The sequence below is a fragment of the Mastacembelus armatus genome, chromosome 2 (assembly GCF_900324485.2).
Source record: "Mastacembelus armatus chromosome 2, fMasArm1.2, whole genome shotgun sequence".
NCBI lineage: Eukaryota > Metazoa > Chordata > Actinopteri > Synbranchiformes > Mastacembelidae > Mastacembelus > Mastacembelus armatus.
In genome coordinates this window covers 9,744,130-9,763,543 of record NC_046634.1, presented here as the reverse complement: position 1 = coordinate 9,763,543, position 19,414 = coordinate 9,744,130, and the positions used below count along the sequence as shown (strand labels likewise).

Here is a 19,414-nt window from a genome sequence, read left to right as displayed (position 1 = left end):
ATGTAAATGCCTCGATGTCTTCTCAGTAGATTAAGTTTCCTACACCAGGTGAGACTCCTGAGGATAAACGAAACATGTCTTACCTTCTGGCTTAGCTGTGATTTTTCTCTATGTGCTTCATTTTCTGAAATGTTTCATTTCTGTGAGTTTTGACCTCTAACCTCAGAGGATTAATCTGCGTGTTTTCTTCTTCTCTGCAAACTGTCAGGTTTCGCACATTCCTCCTGTGGGAATATCAGACAGATTCAGTTTATATAACAAGTCACAGCATGTTTGGTTGAGATTTACAGCTTAAGACAGAGCAGACGGGGCAAAGGGTCCCAGCAGCAAAACACAGACACACACTGAGGTTCATACAGTTTCTCAGGAGTCAGTCTCTTGGTTGATTCCCAAAATGAAAACTCTCATTTGTTGAGATTGTTAGAACATTTTTGGAAATGATTGCAAAGTGAAAAAGCTTTTAGGTTCTTTGATTATTTCTTTCTTTCTTCAGTGTTACATTTTTACTCCCTAATCTTCTGGTTTTTCAAATAAGAAGGAGTCAATACTTCGTTTATTTTGGAAACACGATGGCACCACCTACAAATTACAGACTCTGACAATCATGATCCAAAGCCAAATCATTATGTGCTGCACCATGCTCCATAAACATGCCTGTTCAGTAGCTGTTCTGGAGCTTTTGATTGCACAATCATCCTGTCATTTACGATCATCCTGTTTGCTGAGAAAGGTCATGTCCTCCGATCGAAAGCTCCGAAGAGTTAAACTAAATAGACTTCAGGGCGAAAAGAATGAACTTTAAAAAAAATAAACAGAACAGAGATGTGCAATAAGTCTACAAAACATTTTTATTTGTGTCCATGTGTGGTTCTCAAGGTTTAGTCTAACCACACACAGATAAAGGGACCAATCCAAAGCTACAAGCAGGAAAGTGCATCAACATGTTATGGTTTAAGAGAAACCTACATAAAAAACCTAAAAAGCCCTTATTCCACAGAGGTTTTCTACATACGTGGCTGCAGGTGTGATGTGCTCTGGGGTTTTTACTGTCCATCTGTATTGACACCAAGCTGCTGTCGTACATTATATCTGTGTACACAGACCCAGACCTGTCGTGCAGAACATGGGGGAGTTTGTTTGTCCACTTCCGTCATATGAAGTTATTCTGGGCTGAGCGTCACTCGACCATCTCATGTCATCAGAAAATCAACAAATCCATTTCTCTCTCCTCCTCCTCTTTTTTCCCACCGATCAGTTTTCTATCTTTTGCTTCGTCTCAGCTTGAGAAACACATTTTTAATCCCAGCTGGCTGTACTTTCATGTGGGATCTTCACTTTAGAATTTAAAGCTGTTTCGACTGTTGTCCACTACACACCTGAAGTATAAAGTAAGCATTCAACCTTAAGTGGAAAACTAAGATCTGACCTTGTCTTCTAGCCCCACGGTGTCACAAAAGACACTTTTAAAACCAGTCTGTGACCCAGCAAACTGCTGCGAGCAGTCAACAGGCCTGAGCTGCATGGCCAATTTTCAGCCACATTTGATGGGTGGTGGGAGATAATTTCCCTCCATAAGTACAGCTCATCCGGGCCAAGTGAGAAAACTACCACTTCTATCTAGTTGGCTGCCAATTAAAAACTCAGAACATGAGGGGATGTCATGAAAAAATGTCCAGAGTAATTGGAAAAAGCTGTGGATTTGACCTGCGGCGAACACACATGAGAAATGATTGAAAACTGGAATAAAAGGAAACATTTGTGCGTATTCACGAATAAAATAAAGTGCTCAAATGTGTCATGTCTACGGCATTATTTCATTCCTGCACCTCTGACTGCACTGGCAACCGTCAGCATGAGAGAACAGTCAACTCCACAGCTGCACGAATTCAAATTAAGATCTTAGTTTCACAACTTCAGGTGTAAAACATCAACAACCACAAAAGGTAATTTTCAACCAAAAGCACGACCCATTTATTTAGATTTGGGAGAAAGAACCGAGACCCACTGACAAAGAAAAGCAACAACCACAAAGAGACTCCAAATAGATGAGTTTCTGACACAAGCCTCGGTTTAATTCCATCACATGTTCTCTCTGGAAGAGTCCCAGTGGAGAGGGACCCGCCCTCTGGATTACAGAGGTGAGCTGTGTAATTTAACATGTTAATGACATGCTCCAGCAAAGCGGCCGTCATTAAAGTTATAAATCTGAGGCCATGTCCCTCTGCATGCAGCCACTCTTGTGTTCTCACTTTCTCAGCTGAAAAACACATGAAGAAGAGTCTTTTCTTGTCCATCCTCTCTTGGAAAGGAGTCTTAGCAGACTGTGACAGCAGCAGATAGAATCAGAGCTTCGCTGCCACCTCCACAGAAAACCGAGCAGACGGACGTGACCTGCAGCTGCTGCTGTTTGTGACGCACCAGATCACAGCTGAATGCACAACACATACTGCGTTTTAACACCACGCACAGACCAACACACAGGAGCTGCGTTTTAATGTCCACGCAAACAAATATGGCTGGATTTTAACGGTCAGTTATAAAAACGAAATATCACACTAGTGATTTAAAGGGATGACTATTAGATTTAAGGGTAAATGTTATGCAGCGTTAACTAGAACAAGGGAAGACATTAGGATTTAAATCCTGAAAATGAGGAGTTCAGACTGGAACTGGATTAACTGCTGTGATGCTCGAGTTACTGACACTTAATGTCTCCGACATGTTTAAATCCAGGAACAAGACTGACTTACACAGATGAGCCAATTTAACAGAGACAGACTTAAACTAAGGGTTTTAGAGACTTAAAAAAAAAAGATCAGCACAGTCAGCAGCTCTGTGTTGTTCATAATCAAATTCAGATGTTTGGCATTTATCATTTCACTGTATTCACCATAGTTTTTAGCACGTTTACCCACTAGTTATATTAAAAGTTCATGAGAAAAATGAAGAGGCCAGAGTTTAAAAATCCAGATCTTGAAAAGCTGAATGATCTTGAGCAGTCGAAAGATTAGAAAGACCAAGACCTGGATTTAGAAGAGACCAGATTTTAGGAAGACTAATCAGAGGTTAGAAATCAGAGCAATAACAGATCAAGACCAGAAACAAACAAGACAAAGCAGAAAACAAAAACAACAGTCAGGCTTTGGTGTCTAAACATCTTTTCCCAGACTGGATTCAAATCTGAAAGCCTCTGTTGACTCAACACAACCTGAGCCTAAGGACTTTAAACAAGACCCAGGGTTCTGCAGCAACAGCAGCTTCGACACAAGAGAAGAAAGACTGAAGATCAGACTGTTCCTAATAATTTACTGAAGATGTTCTTGCTCTCAGACACATCCAACCTCATTCACAGCACAAACACCAGCTGCAGCCTTCATCTCCATCAGACACAAGGTTTATTCCTTTAAAATCCTGCTTTTTCACACTGCTGCACATTCAGACACCAGTGGATGTTTAAGTATGTTGATGTTCAAAGCTTTTGCCTCCTCAGCAGAAACATGACATTCAGCTCGTTGGATTGCACCGAGAGGAGCGAGGGATTATCATGGAGGAGAAACACACTGATAAAATATAATCTCCCATTCACAGCCGCCCACAGAAACACTTGGAGCAGAAGGTAAAGAGAATCATATTGAGATGAGGCTGAACACAGAGCTGTTCAATGACAGACAGTGCTGCATTCACAGCACATTTAGGAACAGAAACTGGACTAGAGGGATTGTTGAGGCTTTAACTGGGCATCAAATTAGGTTTCTTCTCCACCAAATCAAAAATATACAATACATACTTGGGTATTTTAGGCTGTGAATCAATAATAACTTCACCTGCTGCTAAAGGTTTAAGCTCTCAGGGATCAATTTCAACCTTTGGGTAACCAAACCATTTAATTTAGCAGGACGGGATGACCTGACAGGTGAGTAGGAAACTCTGGACACCATAAGAACAGTAAACAAAACAGATTCAAATGGAATCACAGTCTGTAGTATATGGAAATAAACATGCAAAACCACCAGCACTGCACTTACATGTCATGCAATGAGACCATTTCTGACTCCTTGAAGATCCAGTCAGAGCTTTAAATATTTATTTGCGCGGACAATGACGTGAATCTCATGCCTGAGAACTGAACCAGTGACCTTTTGTTCTCCAGCGGCAGATATGTCTGATATTCAGATCTATCAGTCAACAAACACACATCTCCTTCCAGACAGCTTAACCCCAGAGGAGCGATAAAAAGTCTTATTTCAGGAACGCAGTGTGTACGGTGCTACTGCACAAAGACTGGGTAAATAACAGTTCCCTAATTAAATAGATGTCAGTCACACAAACCAACATTGTGGTTTTAAGCCTACAGTTAGTCTTTCTGTTCCTTAAACACATTCATAAATTAAAAACAGAAATAAATCGAGATAGGGGGAAGTGAACATGTTAGGACCACATGTTTACAGAACAGCTGTACTTTGTGTCTATTTAGCACATTAGCATGCTAATATACTAAGCTAATAAAATGCTAAATATTAGCTGCTAAACATCAGGCCTGACTGCAGACGTATTGTTTGACAGTAACTTGGTGCCTTGAAGATGCACAGTAGAATTTGTAGCTGAGAGCTGCTGATTAAACAATTAGAAGTGAAAGACGACACAGACGTTCATTTACAAAGAGTTTAATCCCAAAAATACTTCTTGTCTTTATTTCATTTTGGCATGTAATACATTGTTTGGTCTTGCTGTATCTTGGCTGTAACACTATGCTGTATAAGTGATATTGTCTGAAGAAGTGGCTGTCATGCAATGTTGAACACAGCTGATCACTGCAGGAAAGGATGCCACGTTCACGTCCGGTTCAAATGTTCTGACTGCGAAAAATGACATTCATGTCTGCCCCCTAGTGGCAGTTATGACATGGAGCATTCCAAGGTATTAAATGATGAAATTACCTTCAATACACAATCAGCTCCACTTAGAAACCGAGTAACATGCTGCAGTAAATGGTTTCAGATGAACAAAGGTTGATTATTTTGTGCAGGAACAGGATTTGATCCCGTTTCTTCTTCTGTTCTGACGTGAACGCGGCATAAGACAGCAGTCCATGTGAGACATTCAACAGTCCTGTCACCAAAGTGGAGACAAAATGCTCAGTGACTCCTTACAAACTCATCTGCAAGCTGTTTATTATGACAGTTTGTCTTCCCATATGGGTGGAGAACAATGCTAACGCTATCAGGGTTAGAGCTGAACTTAATTTAAAACAAACTAGCTCTTGCACCCAGCACATTTTGGTTTATCTTTCACCTCCAGGAAAAGTCAGTGATTAGATATCATTCAATAGGAGCAAAAGTCATTTTTAGGAGCAGCTGAACAGGTTCCAGCCTGTCGGTTTATTTCGCTTCATTATTACCGGAAGACACGTTGCTCCAAATCTTTCTGTCCTGTCACTGCCAGCAGGTCGACACAGTCTGGGATGCACTTTCTGAACAAGTCTGAGAAACTGCTGATACACGAAAATCATTCTTTACAAAAGGTAAGACACTGACCTTTTAAACTGCCTGTGCCATAGACAACAGACAGAATCTGAGTTTGTTCTTGGCTGCATCTTAGATCTTTCACTCTATGCAGACGACTACAGTGTATTCTTCTAAGTTGTCAGAGGAAAAACAAATCAGGGCTAGCTAAGTTGGCACAATAATCCAGGACTTGATGCTCTATCACCAAACATTAACAAACCACTGTTTAGCAATAATTCTGTTTCCATCTCCTTAAAAGCTACTTGCAACAAACAGTAAGATTTTTGTGCTCTCAGGTATTTGGCGGAGATCCTGACTCCCGACAGCTAATAATACATGCAGCTGTAAACTAACACACAGTAACTTTGTCAACAGCTTGTTGTTGCTTTTCTTAGAAGGAAACTGGCATTGCTGCACCAAGGCTAACACCCGAAACCAAGAGCTACATGAATAGCTGATAAACCTTGGAAATACAAAGCACAAGAATCCGAATAGTCCAAACAAATGAGGTGAAGCAGTGATAAATTCTCCAGTTTCCAGCCAGAAACATCGTCAGCTGTTCACAGAGCGGATCATTTTCAACTTCTGATATGGCTTCCAGGGCAGCGTAATCAAAGATAGTTTCTCTGAGACAGACACTACTGAGAAAATGACTGAGATGCAAAAAGTAAGGGGTCAGTGGTTGAACTGCATCATCTCAAACCACTGCAGTTTTGGAAATTCCTCTGTGAAATTGCTTGTTTCAATAAACCACTGTTGATGCAAATTATAATTGTGTCAGACACGTCACGTTGAAGATTATCTTGGTGAACAGTTAACGCACCATCAGCAGCTTTGTCCACCACTGGACTGAGACTTCAGACATCTCACTAGTCAACTAAACATCACTATTCAGAATCAAATCGATTGTGTGTGTCGTCAGAGGAATCATCTTTGGTGTCACTTTATCTCAGGAGGTTCAAGCCCCAGCCTGTGCATCAGTGCATCTCTAATCACATCTGTGCACGGCACAACAGGGAGCTCGGCCACTGGATCCATAACTTTATAAAATATCTCCACTATAATGTAGACATCCCTAATGAAACAGTCCCAATCCTGTCCCCACATCAGGGAAAGAGGGTAAAACAGTCATCGATCAAGGCAAACTCCTACATCTCTCCCATTCAACTGAAATTACGATGATTATTTTATAAATTGATATCATCTATGATTATGTCATTAGATCATTTTGTTGCGTTTTACAAATAAAGTTTATTTTCACTCTGTCCCTTTATTCCCATAGGAACAAACGTGAATCCCAATGAGTTTATAGTGGCACTATGTACTTCAGCTTATGTGGCAAAACTATAAATATCTTCTATCACATGTGGAGACCTGCAATGATTTTATGGTGATAAATAATATTTATGGTTCATTATGTTTTTATCAGCTGTGTATCACTATAAAATATTCCATGAACCATCTGCTTTCATTTTTTTAAGTATTTATATTAGAGTATTTTTCATCCAGCCCAAATCACTGTCTCTTTTTCTTCTGCTTCAGTGACTTCCTCCTCTTCACTATCATCTCGTACAGCTTGTCCATGCCCTCATCCAGCCCCTCTCCAATGATGGCGCAGGCCGGCTGGACGTGGTACGGGGTGGAGGGGCTCAGCTCGTTTAGGGCCAGCTGCCTCTCGATCTCCCCGACATCCAGCGCCCGGGGCAGGTCCTGCTTGTTGGCGATGACCAGCAGGGGGGTTCCCTGGTTCTCCGAGAACCGGGTGATCTTGTGCAACTCGGTCCGGGCCTCCTCCAGCCTCTCGGCGTCCACGGAGTCCACCACGTACACGATTCCGTCCGTGCACCGACTGTAGGGCTTCCATAGGGGCCGCAGTTTCTCCTGGCCCCCGACGTCCCAGAAGTGGCAGCTGATGCCCCTGGAGGCCCCCGCGCCGCCCAGTCGGATCTTCTCCGTGTTGAAACCGATGGTGGGCACTGTGTTGACGAACTCGTTGAATTTCAGCCGGTACAGCACGGTGGTTTTGCCCGCAGAGTCCAAACCGAGCATGACTATGTGCAAGGACTGGAAAGCGGCCAAATTAGAGAAACTATTCCCCATCTTGCAGGATGGGAAGGAGGAAGAGGGTGTACACCCACAGTCCCAGCAGCGACTGATATTACCGCAGGAGGTGCCTAAAGGTCCGAGGAGTGATCCATAGTGCGTTATTTCCCAGGTGAGATTTAAAGCCTAAGGTCGGAAAAGGTCGGAAAACGCACAGAAACCATGATCCGAGCCTCTCCCGTTTAGCAGACGAGGAAGGCGCAGCCCCACGTAGCGCGGCGGCACTCCGGCAGCCAGACAAGCCGCAACATCCCTGGACTCACTCCAACAGCATCAGGCGCCCAGAAACAGTCAAATCATCACACACGCAGTGGCGCGTTTACCGTGCGCACCGCTCTCCAAATGCGCAAATTACGCGTGGCCGAACGTCGCATCGTGTCTCTGTATCTGTCTGTGTGTCTCCAAGTGCGTAGCAGCTCATGTGGCATCACACACAAACACCAGTGATGATGTGTGACGCGTGGACCAGCCTCTAAACGTTGCCATGCAGAGATACGTCAAGTGCACCAAACGCGATTTCCGGTTAAGCGACAGGCCCTTAAAAATAAAAGCCTCTTCTGTTCTGCTCGAATGTCTCTTAAAAACTGTCTCTTAATGTGAAACGTGTGCATGCGTGTTGTTGCAGCAGTGTTTCCTCTGCGCACTGAGCTGCAGAACCTCTGACACCTACTGGTGAAATATGAAAAACACGCTGGTGTGTGTGACGATGTATTTTCAAAATGAAAGATCTAATGTGCACCAACATAGATGGTGTCTATAAGACAATAACATGAATGATTGCTGACACATCTCTGATCATTTCAAATATCTTTCATTTAATCACCTGCAGTTTTGTTTACACACTTGGTCTGTTTTCATTGGGGTTTCCTACATTATTCAACTCTACCAGGTTCGTCTGGACAGCAGATTTATTTTGAAAAACACTGAATCTCTTACCTCAAATGTCTTGTATGATGGTCTGTTGTACGGTCAGGTTGTGATCTGGTCGCAGCAAAGTTCACCTCTGTAACAAGTATTCAGAGAGTTAATGATCAAGATGATCTCAACATGAAAATAACAAGAAAACACAAACATTGTGATTCTTTTTGGACGGACAGAAATCCTAAAACCTAAAAAACTGATGGCATCGATGTAAATGATCTTTTAAAACAGACATAAACATACTGTTGTTGTTTGTATCACTGGATGGTTGCACAACATTTTCCCGCACAGCGACACATTTTCTGCAGACACTGGAAACTACAACGTGAAGTGTCAGTGGGATTTTGGTTAAAAACACCAACAGTGCGCAGGATGATGATGATGATGAGGATGAAGATGTGAAAACATTTAAAAACTCTAAATACCTGTCACATGTCGGTCCGGAGAGAGTTTTACTTGATCTAAGGTCTTGGTCCAAGATTTTTCCTTTGTACAGATTATAAACCCATTTGGAAACGCAACATTGACTTGACCTGGACGCACAACAAACCGAGCAGCCCCGCCCTCACAGGTGTCTCCACTTGAGGCTGATTAGGCGTCAGGTGAGGACGCAGACTTGACTGACAGATGTTTTGTTTCTGTTAGTGGGCAAACCTCTTCCGGCTTCACTGGATGTGGTAAAAAACAAAAAACATCCGGGCTTATGTTGGATTCAGTTTTTCTGTTCAGGACAGTCAAAGAGAATTTGTCCTGCTCTCAGTCTCCACCAGGTGTCGCTGTGCACCCGTTTCACACAACATACCAACTCTGCACAGTACAGCCAATACACCAATACAATACAATTCAATTCAATTCAATTCGAGCATCTTTCCACATGATTTTGATTTGACACATGCTTTTAATGTCAACAGGAATCAGGAAGAGAAAACATCAAACATTGAACCCAGCGTGAAATGCAAAGTCCTGCAGAGTCTGTGCCAAATGAAAAACACAAAAGCTGCTGCATAGGTTGCATGTAGGTTTGGAACAATTAGATGCTCCTGTAGTGTCTGCACAGTTTGCTGTGTGTTTGATAGGTAGTTGTCACCTTATATTCCACCTCCGCTTCACTTCAGTGGCTTTCATTGCTCTTGGCAGCCACTTAACATTCGGCTCAGTGGCCTGAACAAATGGAGAACAGTCATTTTTATGAACACATTAAGTTTGGTGACCTTAGCTAACGCCCATCAAAACTAAGAAAGTCTAATCAGGAAAGAGCAGGAGGCCTCCCCTGTGTGGAGGATATCAGGGTGGGGGGTTTTAGCATAAAGAAGGATCAGGGACAGACGAGTCCCTAAACACACACCAGTCCACACAGACGACGACAACAACACAACCTGAGTCATCAGGACCTCACTAACCGCTGCCTCTGCCCTCCTCCCCCATAGATTTCCCTCCCAATCAGCGAGTGTGAGATCAATGCAAAACAGATCATAAACAGGCTGTGGACGGGCACACACACACCCACACACACATAAACAAGCACAACCCACTCTAATTGTACTCCCCCTTCTCTCTCTCTTTCACCTGAATGTCTCTCGCCCACCCACCCACCCATACATACACTCTTCTCATCCATAAAACACGAGCACCCTTCCCTGATTTGCTTCTAATTTATTCCAGTGTCTCCTCATCGCTCCTCAGGTACAGACAGCAGCCAGATGTGGAAGGTGAAGAGGAAACACAAGATGCCTCTTAAGCTGAAGGACAAAGGGGACACCTGGTGTATCACAGGCATAAATGAACCATCCTGCAACTGAAGAAGTCAAAAGTACAGAGAAGTCGGCAATGAAGCCTTAAGAAGTGGAACTAATTCCAGCTGACGTGTCAAAGAAGGAAGTTCAGTGAACAGCTCTTACAGGTAGCAGCTGAGCTGAGGTGGTGTTCATGCATCACCATGAGGTTCCCACATAAAACGATGGCGAGACGTGACGAAAAGCAGACGATGGTGTTTTATTTTTATCTTCCAAAGGCTCTTTGCATCCTCCAGACCCACGAGGTGAAACCAGCCCGGCCTGTTTCCACACACATCCTCCAGATGAAACAGACCGACAGCCTGATCCAAAGCTTTTCATCTCACCACCTGGTTTGCATTTTCAAAAGAAGCTCTGAACCGGAATTAACAAAGAAAAAAAAACTACTGCTTTTCCTCTCACATCTATCACATGATGTGATTAGATGGACAGAAACAGACTCTTGGATTAAGGGCCTGACACCTGTGATGCTTTTGGTTTTCTCTGTTTGTGCATAAGCTGAAAATATTAAAACCTCTGGAGGTGTGTCAGGTAAGAACTCTGCTCTGCTGTTACGTCCCCAAAGAAAACAGCAAGTTCAGAGTTTGGAGATGAACCTGGTTTGATCTCCCTATAAATACTGTATTTCTGCCTGTACAAAGGGAGAATGTAAATAGAAATGGCTGCACTTATGATTTTAAAATATGATTTTAGAGACACCTCCCTACTGGAAGTGGAGTTGAGCCGTCTGTCTACTATCTGGTATCATTTACATAATTAACACTTGTTGTAAAGTACAGTACAGTGCAGGAGGGTTAGGTACTTTGGATGTTTGTCTGACTGATCCCAGGCTCATTGTGCAGGACAACAAGCCCATAAAGAACCCACTAGAGCTCATGAAGAACTGTTTCCACAGGCAAGAAGAAGCAGGAGTCCTACAGCAGATGGTCTGACCCCCCTGATCTGGGCAGTGTGGAGTCAGTCTGGGACCACATGAGGAGACAGAAGATGCTGCAAAGCCCCAGGACAAACTGTATCAGGTCCAACCAGGTGGTTTAAGGGAAAGGGGACAGCTGCAGTTACTGATTAGATTTAGGTTTGTTCCCTTTTCTGCAAATTGTGTGGAAGTTAATTAATAAATGACAAACTATTTATGTAGTTTATGTGAAAGCATCCCCCTGTGTGACATTTCCACAGTGCTGTACATCCTAAAGGCCAAGTCATGTAATTATCAGGGTAGTTAAAGCAGCTATAATCAATATTTCTCAAAGGCGATGCAAGAAATGAGCAGGTGAAATCGGTGTGATAATGTCTGAGGGCTGTGTTTGTGCAGGGCTGAATCCAGGAGACAAGCAGGAATGTTGAGGGTGAGTCATTCAGAGGCAAAGGACGGCTCTGTCAAGGTGGCCTGTCCTCTGAGGGAGAATAATTATCTGCTTTAATTAAGCGCATTAAACTGTGTGTGTGTGTGTGTGTGCGCAGGATTGTGTTTGGCTGGGAAAGGGAGAATGACTTTGTGTGCATTCATGTGTGCCGTTTGTGCACACACTAATCTGTGTCATTGTTTGTGCATTAATGTGTGACACGTGCGTGTGTTTATTGTGTGTGTGTGTGTTTACATGCAAGCTTCTGCTGTGTGGCCTGTGTGGAATTCATGATGAGTGTCACAGAAAGAGTCACAGCTGGGACACAAAATCCATCGAGGCAGAAAAAGCTTTTCAGCCTTTCGCTGCTGCATCTGCACAGAAACTGCCGCCTTCATGGAAACAACATGGCTGGAGCCAATCCCAGCATGCAGTGGGTGAGACACAGTCCACCAGGAATCACGGGAAGCTAAAGAATAAAATGCTCTGAGGAGACAGGCCTATCAAAACCTGCATTTCCTTAAAAAAAAACAACAACACAGTGATTTTCATCCCATTTTTATTTTAGTTTGTTGAACAGAAGAACTGGGTAGATTTCAGATCTGCAAACCGTCACAGGTGAATGTGCGTTTGGTACAAATATAAAAAGTCCTCTGCTGTTTTCTGCTCTGGACGCACATTAAACAAAGCAACAAACACTGAAGGAAAAATGAACAGACATTAAAATCAATCACACACAAAACAAAGTGATTGTAGTTGCTGAGATCATGAACTTCTTTAGCAAGTTTAGCAAAATCTTCTGATCACATTTGTGATTAATGTGAGACGTACAACACTGAATGTTTACAGAGCCATGGGCTAAAACAAAACACAAACTATATTTATTGTGCATTTTGCAAACGTCACTCTCCTTTCACAGATTTATTCATCCACGACATCTTTTCATCACTTGGTCTTTGAAAAATCTTAACGCGTGTGCCGACATTTGATGAAAATTACAATAACACTAGTGACGACACACCGTCCGTTGGTCTGCAGGTATAAAAAAATAGAAGTATATCAACAAATATACTGCAAAGCTGTAAGGTTAGCACTGGGCTAACTGTTTTTGGCAAGCACATTACTGTGCTTAACGTGTGAAAGCAATCTGATTCGTTTAGACTGCACATTTCTTAAAATCCATCTGTGCTACCATCTTTTATAGAAGAGCTGAGGGGGGGCGCTTGTTTCCGTCTATGGCTGGTGGAGGCTGAAATCAACAGTGAAAGATGGTCAAAAGGTCAGAGTTCACAGCATGTGTGGTTATGTGCTGCAGTGGCTGAGGTCTCTGATGTCGTCCTGAGGGCAGCGCTGAAAGAGCAAACACTAAACTTTAATTAACCACATCAAAATGTAGTTGTTCTGTGTGTCTGCGATATGAACTGAGAAAGTGATGGAGGAAAAGCATGAGGTAGAAGAGAGAAGGAAACGAAGGGCAAACGAGACAGGAGGCATCAAAACGAGAAGCCGATCCTCCAGTTCCACGTCGAGAACTCATTCGATGGTGTTTGGACCCCTGGAGCTAAACAACAAACAGTCAGTGTCGCCGCAAGTACTGATCCACAGACCTGAAGGTGTCTGTCCACCAAACTCCACAGATCAATCTCTGAGCTGCTTCCACCTCGAGCCGTAAAAATAAAATCATCCCACGCTGGTGAGAAGAAGCTCAGACAGCGAAGTCTCCATATCCAGAGGGGCAGAAGGCGGCACCACGCAGGGTGTCCAGGCAGTTGACGAGGATGAGTGCGCCCGTCAGGTGTTTCCACCTCTTGGTGATGGGGTTCCTCATCTTGTCCAGGCCGAGGTGGAGCTCCTGCATCACGTCCCGGTAGCTGTCCCCGACGTGGGCGGCCCACGTCAGCAGGAAGTCGTAGGCTGGTTTCCACATGGACTGAAGTTTTGGGAGCAGAGAAAAAGTTTTTAAGATGAAAACACGAAAAGATTTTAATTTCTCTTCCCTGTCAAAATAAGGGTCCACTAAGAACTTATTGGCTTAAACACAGCACAAACAAACAAACCCACAATAATGGATTTACTGTAATTTACTGTTATTTGCTATAACAATGATGTTCTACATCTTCCAAAGCCTTATGGGAATTGTAGTCTTTAAAACTTACAGCACAATCTCTGCCCAGATTGAAGAATGAAGTCACTCATTCACAGATATTTGTCCCGTCCAGGACGGGACCCTCACTGTCAGAGTCTCTCACCTCGTTGTCCAGGATGCCGTTCTTGTCACGATGAGGAGCCTCATAAGCCTCCATCTGCTGTCTGGACACTCGGGCAAGTTTCTCGGCCAGTTCCCGCCATCGGGACCCCACCTCCACCGCTGTGGTCAGCAAGACGAAATCCAGGACCAATCTGGCCACCAGGCCCTGGCAGTCCATCTTCAGCAACGCCTGTGATGAGACGAAGACAAGAGTGAGATTGGTTTCATATTCATGTAAAGTCTGCAGGTTGAGCTTGTTATACTCTTGTTCAGTGGAAAAAAGTGCAATATTTATTTATTCATGTTCAGAAACCAGCAGCTGCATCAGAAAAGACAGAACCAGTTTTTTCCAGGACTGTCTAATTCTGTTTTCTTAGGTTTTTGTGAAGAATTACATCAGCAATGAAATGAAATATTGAAACAAAAGGCTTCAGGGGGTCTGAAGTGGAGGACCTGATCTGAAACATGCTGGTAATGGGTGGAAAACCAGATCCGAAAGGGAGTCGAGCTCAGTCAGACTCAGTTTTGAGCTGACCTGTGGATAACTGGACCTGGACACTAATCAGAACCAGCGTCGTGCTGTGTGTCAGTCTGCACTTCCCCAGGTCTAATTTTAAAATTAGGGAGAGAGCAGGAACACAATGCTCCACCAATTATCCAACAGCATGTGTATTTATGGACTTTTCCTGATCCGAGCTGATAAAACATCTTTTCACATACGCTCACTTTGATTTAATGCTGCATGTGGACTTGTGAAGACTCCAGCTGCAAATCCAGCTGCAAAGACCCCATTTCAGACTTTCTTACCTGCAGTAAATCTTCATATTCGTGAAGAAAACAGAAGGGACATAAGCATAAAGGACAGATACGAGAATAACTGGGAGGAGTCACGTCCCTCAGGCAGCTGCTGGAAAGACGTTCTGACTTATGTGGTCGTATGAGGGTTCAAATCCTGAGCATTAATAAAAGCAGCTGACTGGAAAATGTGCTGCAGGCAAGATTTATTTTTATTTTTTTGAAGAGACACAAAACACTGAAGGTTTTCTTTTGACTGTGACTAAAAAGTGCAGTGTTTGCATTTGTGTGTCCAATCACAGATAAGATGTTGGTTCAGGAAAGCAGCGGTCTCAACTACTTCAGTGGACTGTCCCTTGATACCATCCAGGTTTTCCGCAGGGGAGGTCTTTCTTTGCTGCCTGTGACCTAGCAGACTCTGTGGAAGATGTTTTTGACTTAATTATGTCCAAAACAATCTCCGGAGAGTGTGGAAGAGCGAAAACACACATTCCTGGGATATTATTTGTCTCAAAATAGATATCAGGCCTGAGTCAGACATGTTTTATTCTGAGAAGCAACAGGATTTTATTTTCTCATATCTACACATTCACTGAACCTGATATCTATTCTATGGTTTCCAGTTTGAAACACTTTCTAATTTATTGGTAATTACCAAAAATGAGAGAGCTCACATTGGAAGCTATTCTGACCCTGTATTTTTGAGATAATTTTACAAAAAAAACAATTTCACAGGAATATTATAAAGATATTTCCTTGAATCAGAGCTGCAGAGCAAATAAAAAATCCAGATGATTCACTGGTTTTTAAATAAAATATGAGCATAGGGACAGTATGTGATGAGGGCTGAGTCACTCTGTCCACCTACTGATCAAAGTGTTGGGGAAGATGGAAATGACAGAAGCTACAGACAGATGAACCAAACCTCCATGTAATGAAGGTACCTGGACTGTTTTCTATTGGAGACCAATGATCTGATCACAGCTGCTCAATAAAACCTGTATATTATTTATTTCATTATTTAAAACTCCTGAGCACAAGACACAGAGACAGTGCTGTGAGCACACAATCCCATTCAAACTACCTGAGATACACCTGTAAATTCATTTTGATCTAAGTTAATGGAAAAACACTCTGAAATTATTGTTTTTAAACAGCTAAAAAATAAAACTATTTTCCCAAAATATATTACAAACAACCAAATTCCTGTAAAAAAAAAAAAAAAAAAAAAAGACATTTTCCTCCACAGCCAAACAGTAGCTAGTCTATCAGTCTGTCACGTCACATGTTCTGTGGAAAACATCTGTGGAAGTCTATTATAGGACACTGTGGTTTAATGAGGATCTTGAATCATCAGTCCAGAAGCTTCTTCTGTTTTTAAGCTGCAGCACAATAACGAACTCTTATGTTTTCCTTTTATCGGGTCTGAAACAAAGTCAATTGGCCTGAATCTCTTTCTCTGTTTGACCTGAGCTGGTGAGACATTTGGTTCTGACAGAACAGTCTTGTTGTTCTGCATTGACTCCTCTTCTCTGTCTCTATCTCGCTCCAGCACCTTCTGCTGTGATGTTCAGCTCCGTCTGCAGGTTCAGGCTTAACACAGGTTTCAGTCTAAATATAGAGCAGGTCAGGCTGGGCTGACCACGCACACGCACACGCACACACGTCAGGGAACAACAGCCTGCTGACTGGAAATGAGCAAACAGGAGCTCCTTTAGGTGCAGGAGGGATGTGTCATCTAAGCCGGAAAGGATTAAAGCGGGAGGCACGTCAGGAAGCTGGAAGGTGCTTCAAAATAAAGGTCAGGAGGTCAGGGAGTGCAGACAGACACAGTCGTGAAGCTTCAGCTTCAATAAAAAACTTTATTTCTGAAGGAGACATAAGTGGACAGAGGTCAGAGGTCAGCACGCAGCTGGTTCAGTTCAGCTGGAGTCATATTTATACTTCAGTCGCCCAAAACAGTTTGGTTTGATTTTTTTTTTTTTGCCCTTTGTCTCTAAATCCTGTATTTAACATTTAACACTGTTTAATCACTGAGGTCAGACAACCCACAGGAATTAAAACAATTATAAGAATCATAAAAACATTAGAAAAGACTTATGACATGTTTCTACAGGGGAAATGCCAACATGAAGCAAAAATACAGTGTGTGTGTGTGTGTGTGTGTGTGTGCAGTTGTCTCTATCTAGTCCTGTTTCCAGCCTGGTTTTTATGTTCCCACTTTACTAACAAGATGATTCTCATCTAAAAATAGAAAACACTCTGCTCTTCAATATGAGGTGGCAGCAGCCTGCAGGTAGCCCTGAAGCAGACGGACAGATGGAGCTGACAGCTGAGCGGGCGGCTGTCGTTGTAAATGAGCGCAACTGTCAGGATCTGCTTCTTGGATGTGGACCCAAACATAGACAGGTAGGTAAGGTCTGAGAGGGGAACTGAACTTAACCACAACACAAGGAACCAAGCAGAGGGACACGGGACTGTAAAAACACACGCAGGACAAATGATCCTGCTCAACGAACCAGAGTCCAAATCGAGGAGAAAGATCAAGAAGCAGAACCGGACGATAACAGTGTTAATCCAAACGCTAACAATGAGCATCATGAAGCAACGAAAAGGAGACAGTCCAGGTGAAACCTATCAGGTGACAACATGAGACGTTGAGAAGGAAAGACTGGAAAAAACAAAACAAAAAAGAAGCCGAGTCAGAAACAGACACGATGAAACTCAAGAAAATAAAGTCAAACTTAACTGCACATTTTTTAATCAAGAAGAAAAATAAGTCCATGAGTTTATTTGTCTTTCTAGTATTTTCTGTTTCCGTCTCCACCTTTAAATGTCTCTTCACAAAACAATCCAGCTGCAGTTTGTTTTTGTGCTGCCTGCAAACGTTACAGCTCAATCTGTTATGTTGTAGGTGACCTCTGACCTCTAACACTAAATATCGGAGCAAAGACAAGTTCACTCGACTGTTTTTTTTACAGTACATATTGTTGTTTCTGCTCCACACCCAGACTGTGATCTGTCCCTGGACTGACTGGTTCTCATGCTGCTTCGTGCAGTGAAAGTCCAGTAAGGCTGTGGTTTAAATGGGAGGCTATGAGCAGGAGATTGACGGTGTCTCCTCACGTCTCTGCATGGATCTATTATTAAATGACACTATCTCGCCCTTTCAGCATCTCTGCTCTTTGTAACTCGAGTTGTGGAGTGAAAAGATCTGCCCCGGTGGTGTCGGATGGCCCAACCCAGGCCCTAAGCTCCGTCCAGATCAATGCTGCTCACATTTCACACGGGAACAGCTGTTGGCTAGTGTGTCAGGCATGAAGAGCTGATCTAACCCTCAAAGCGGAGACCAGAACAAGACGCACAACTGCAGCCAGGCCGTCGCAGCAGAAACACATCTCTGCTGCGACCATTTGCACTTTTACAGACGGCAGATCTGAAATTCAGATTCCAGACTTCATGCACATCTTTCTGTTGCTTCTCTGCACTAGCAGGGCAGAGGAGGATGATGTGGTCCTGTTTCAGAGCGAGACCACGGTGGCTCATCACGTGTGTGTGTGTCCTTGAGACTAAAGACAAACAGGATCAGTGGAGCTTTGCTTGCACGTTATTGTTCAATAAAAACCAGCCAACACACAGAGGTACAGATACATTGGGGGGCAGACCAGATCAGAGTGGATTGGAGTATTCCTGCCCAGGAAAAGGTCACGTCTGGATAAAAGCCACATTACTGAGAGAAACAATGAACTCCTTCTGTGATGTATCAGATTCTGATGTTTAGAAATGTTTCATTGAGTAACAGTTACGTAAGATAAGCTGCTGTTTTTTTCCTTTGGTAATTAAAGCATGGACCTTGTTCCCTCAGCCTGATGTCAAGTTCTCCAGGGGAGACAACAGGTTCTTCTTTAAAAACCCAATCCACTTCTTAGTAAAAACAGACAGATATATCCTCAAGCCCAAACAAGAAAAACATTCTCAAGGAAACACAAAAATCTGCAATTAATTATCAGTAAAAAGTACAAAGACAGCGAGGCAGCCAGGCGAGCAGGGAGACTGGGTCACACCGGAGCAGATTACGTCTTTCATTCAAAGTTATCAGTGCATTTCCAGAACCAGACGCCCTTGTCACCAAAGCCAAGAGATAATGAACAGTGGGGGTAACGCCAGCAGCTAATTAACAACCTCATCTACTAATCTGCTAAGTTCTGCAGCAACAATCGATGGCTCCGTCTTAGGGTGTTGTGCCGGTTTTGTTCAAACCCTGACTGAATAAATTATGAAGAAATCCATGTCCATGTTTGTGTGTATTATGTTTGTGTATTAGGAGTAACCACAGGTACGTCTTTACTGCAGAAACAGACCAAGGCCCAAAACATCAGACAAACGACCACTTATCAAACCGTAAACTGGCCCTACACCCCCCGAGGGTGTCGGTGGTACAAGGAAAAGTGTTTCCTCTATACATCAGGCGGAAATTTAGTCAAATCAATTCATTTCTAGTTTGTTGTTTTCATTTCTGAACCCTAAATGTCTGATATGGATCATTTTTGTGAGGGTTTCTGTGTTCAGCATCACAGGTCCAATTCTTGGAATAGGCTGTAAAACCTTATACTACATAGACAAACCAAAGGGAGAAGCAAAGCCCTGATCTACAATGACAGCCATCTGAGTGTCCTCCTTTCATTTTCTAATGAATATTGTTAAAAG

At 43.0% G+C, this 19,414-nt stretch overlaps 2 protein-coding genes across 8 annotated transcripts in view; both read right to left on the bottom strand.

The window, feature by feature from the left end:
* Nucleotides 1-4,648: 4,648 nt before the first annotated feature.
* arl4ca (ADP-ribosylation factor-like 4Ca) lies at nucleotides 4,649-8,045 on the bottom strand. The gene has a single exon (XM_026301944.1). The coding sequence runs from the start codon at nucleotides 7,602-7,604 to the stop codon at nucleotides 7,020-7,022; it is 585 nt and encodes a 194-aa protein (XP_026157729.1). The 5' UTR covers nucleotides 7,605-8,045; the 3' UTR covers nucleotides 4,649-7,019.
* A 4,466-nt stretch (nucleotides 8,046-12,511) lies between these two features.
* Nucleotides 12,512-19,414, bottom strand: part of LOC113127407 (SH3 domain-binding protein 4-A-like) — a 70,493-nt gene continuing 63,590 nt past the window's right edge. For all 7 annotated transcript variants that reach the window (XM_026301937.1, XM_026301935.1, XM_026301939.1 and 4 more), the window contains 2 exons: nucleotides 13,914-14,102; nucleotides 12,512-13,594 (listed from right to left, as the gene is read on the bottom strand). In XM_026301937.1, coding sequence (XP_026157722.1) covers nucleotides 13,370-13,594; nucleotides 13,914-14,102 — 414 coding nt within the window. In that variant the 3' untranslated portion in view covers nucleotides 12,512-13,369. The remainder of the gene's footprint in view (nucleotides 13,595-13,913; nucleotides 14,103-19,414) is intronic.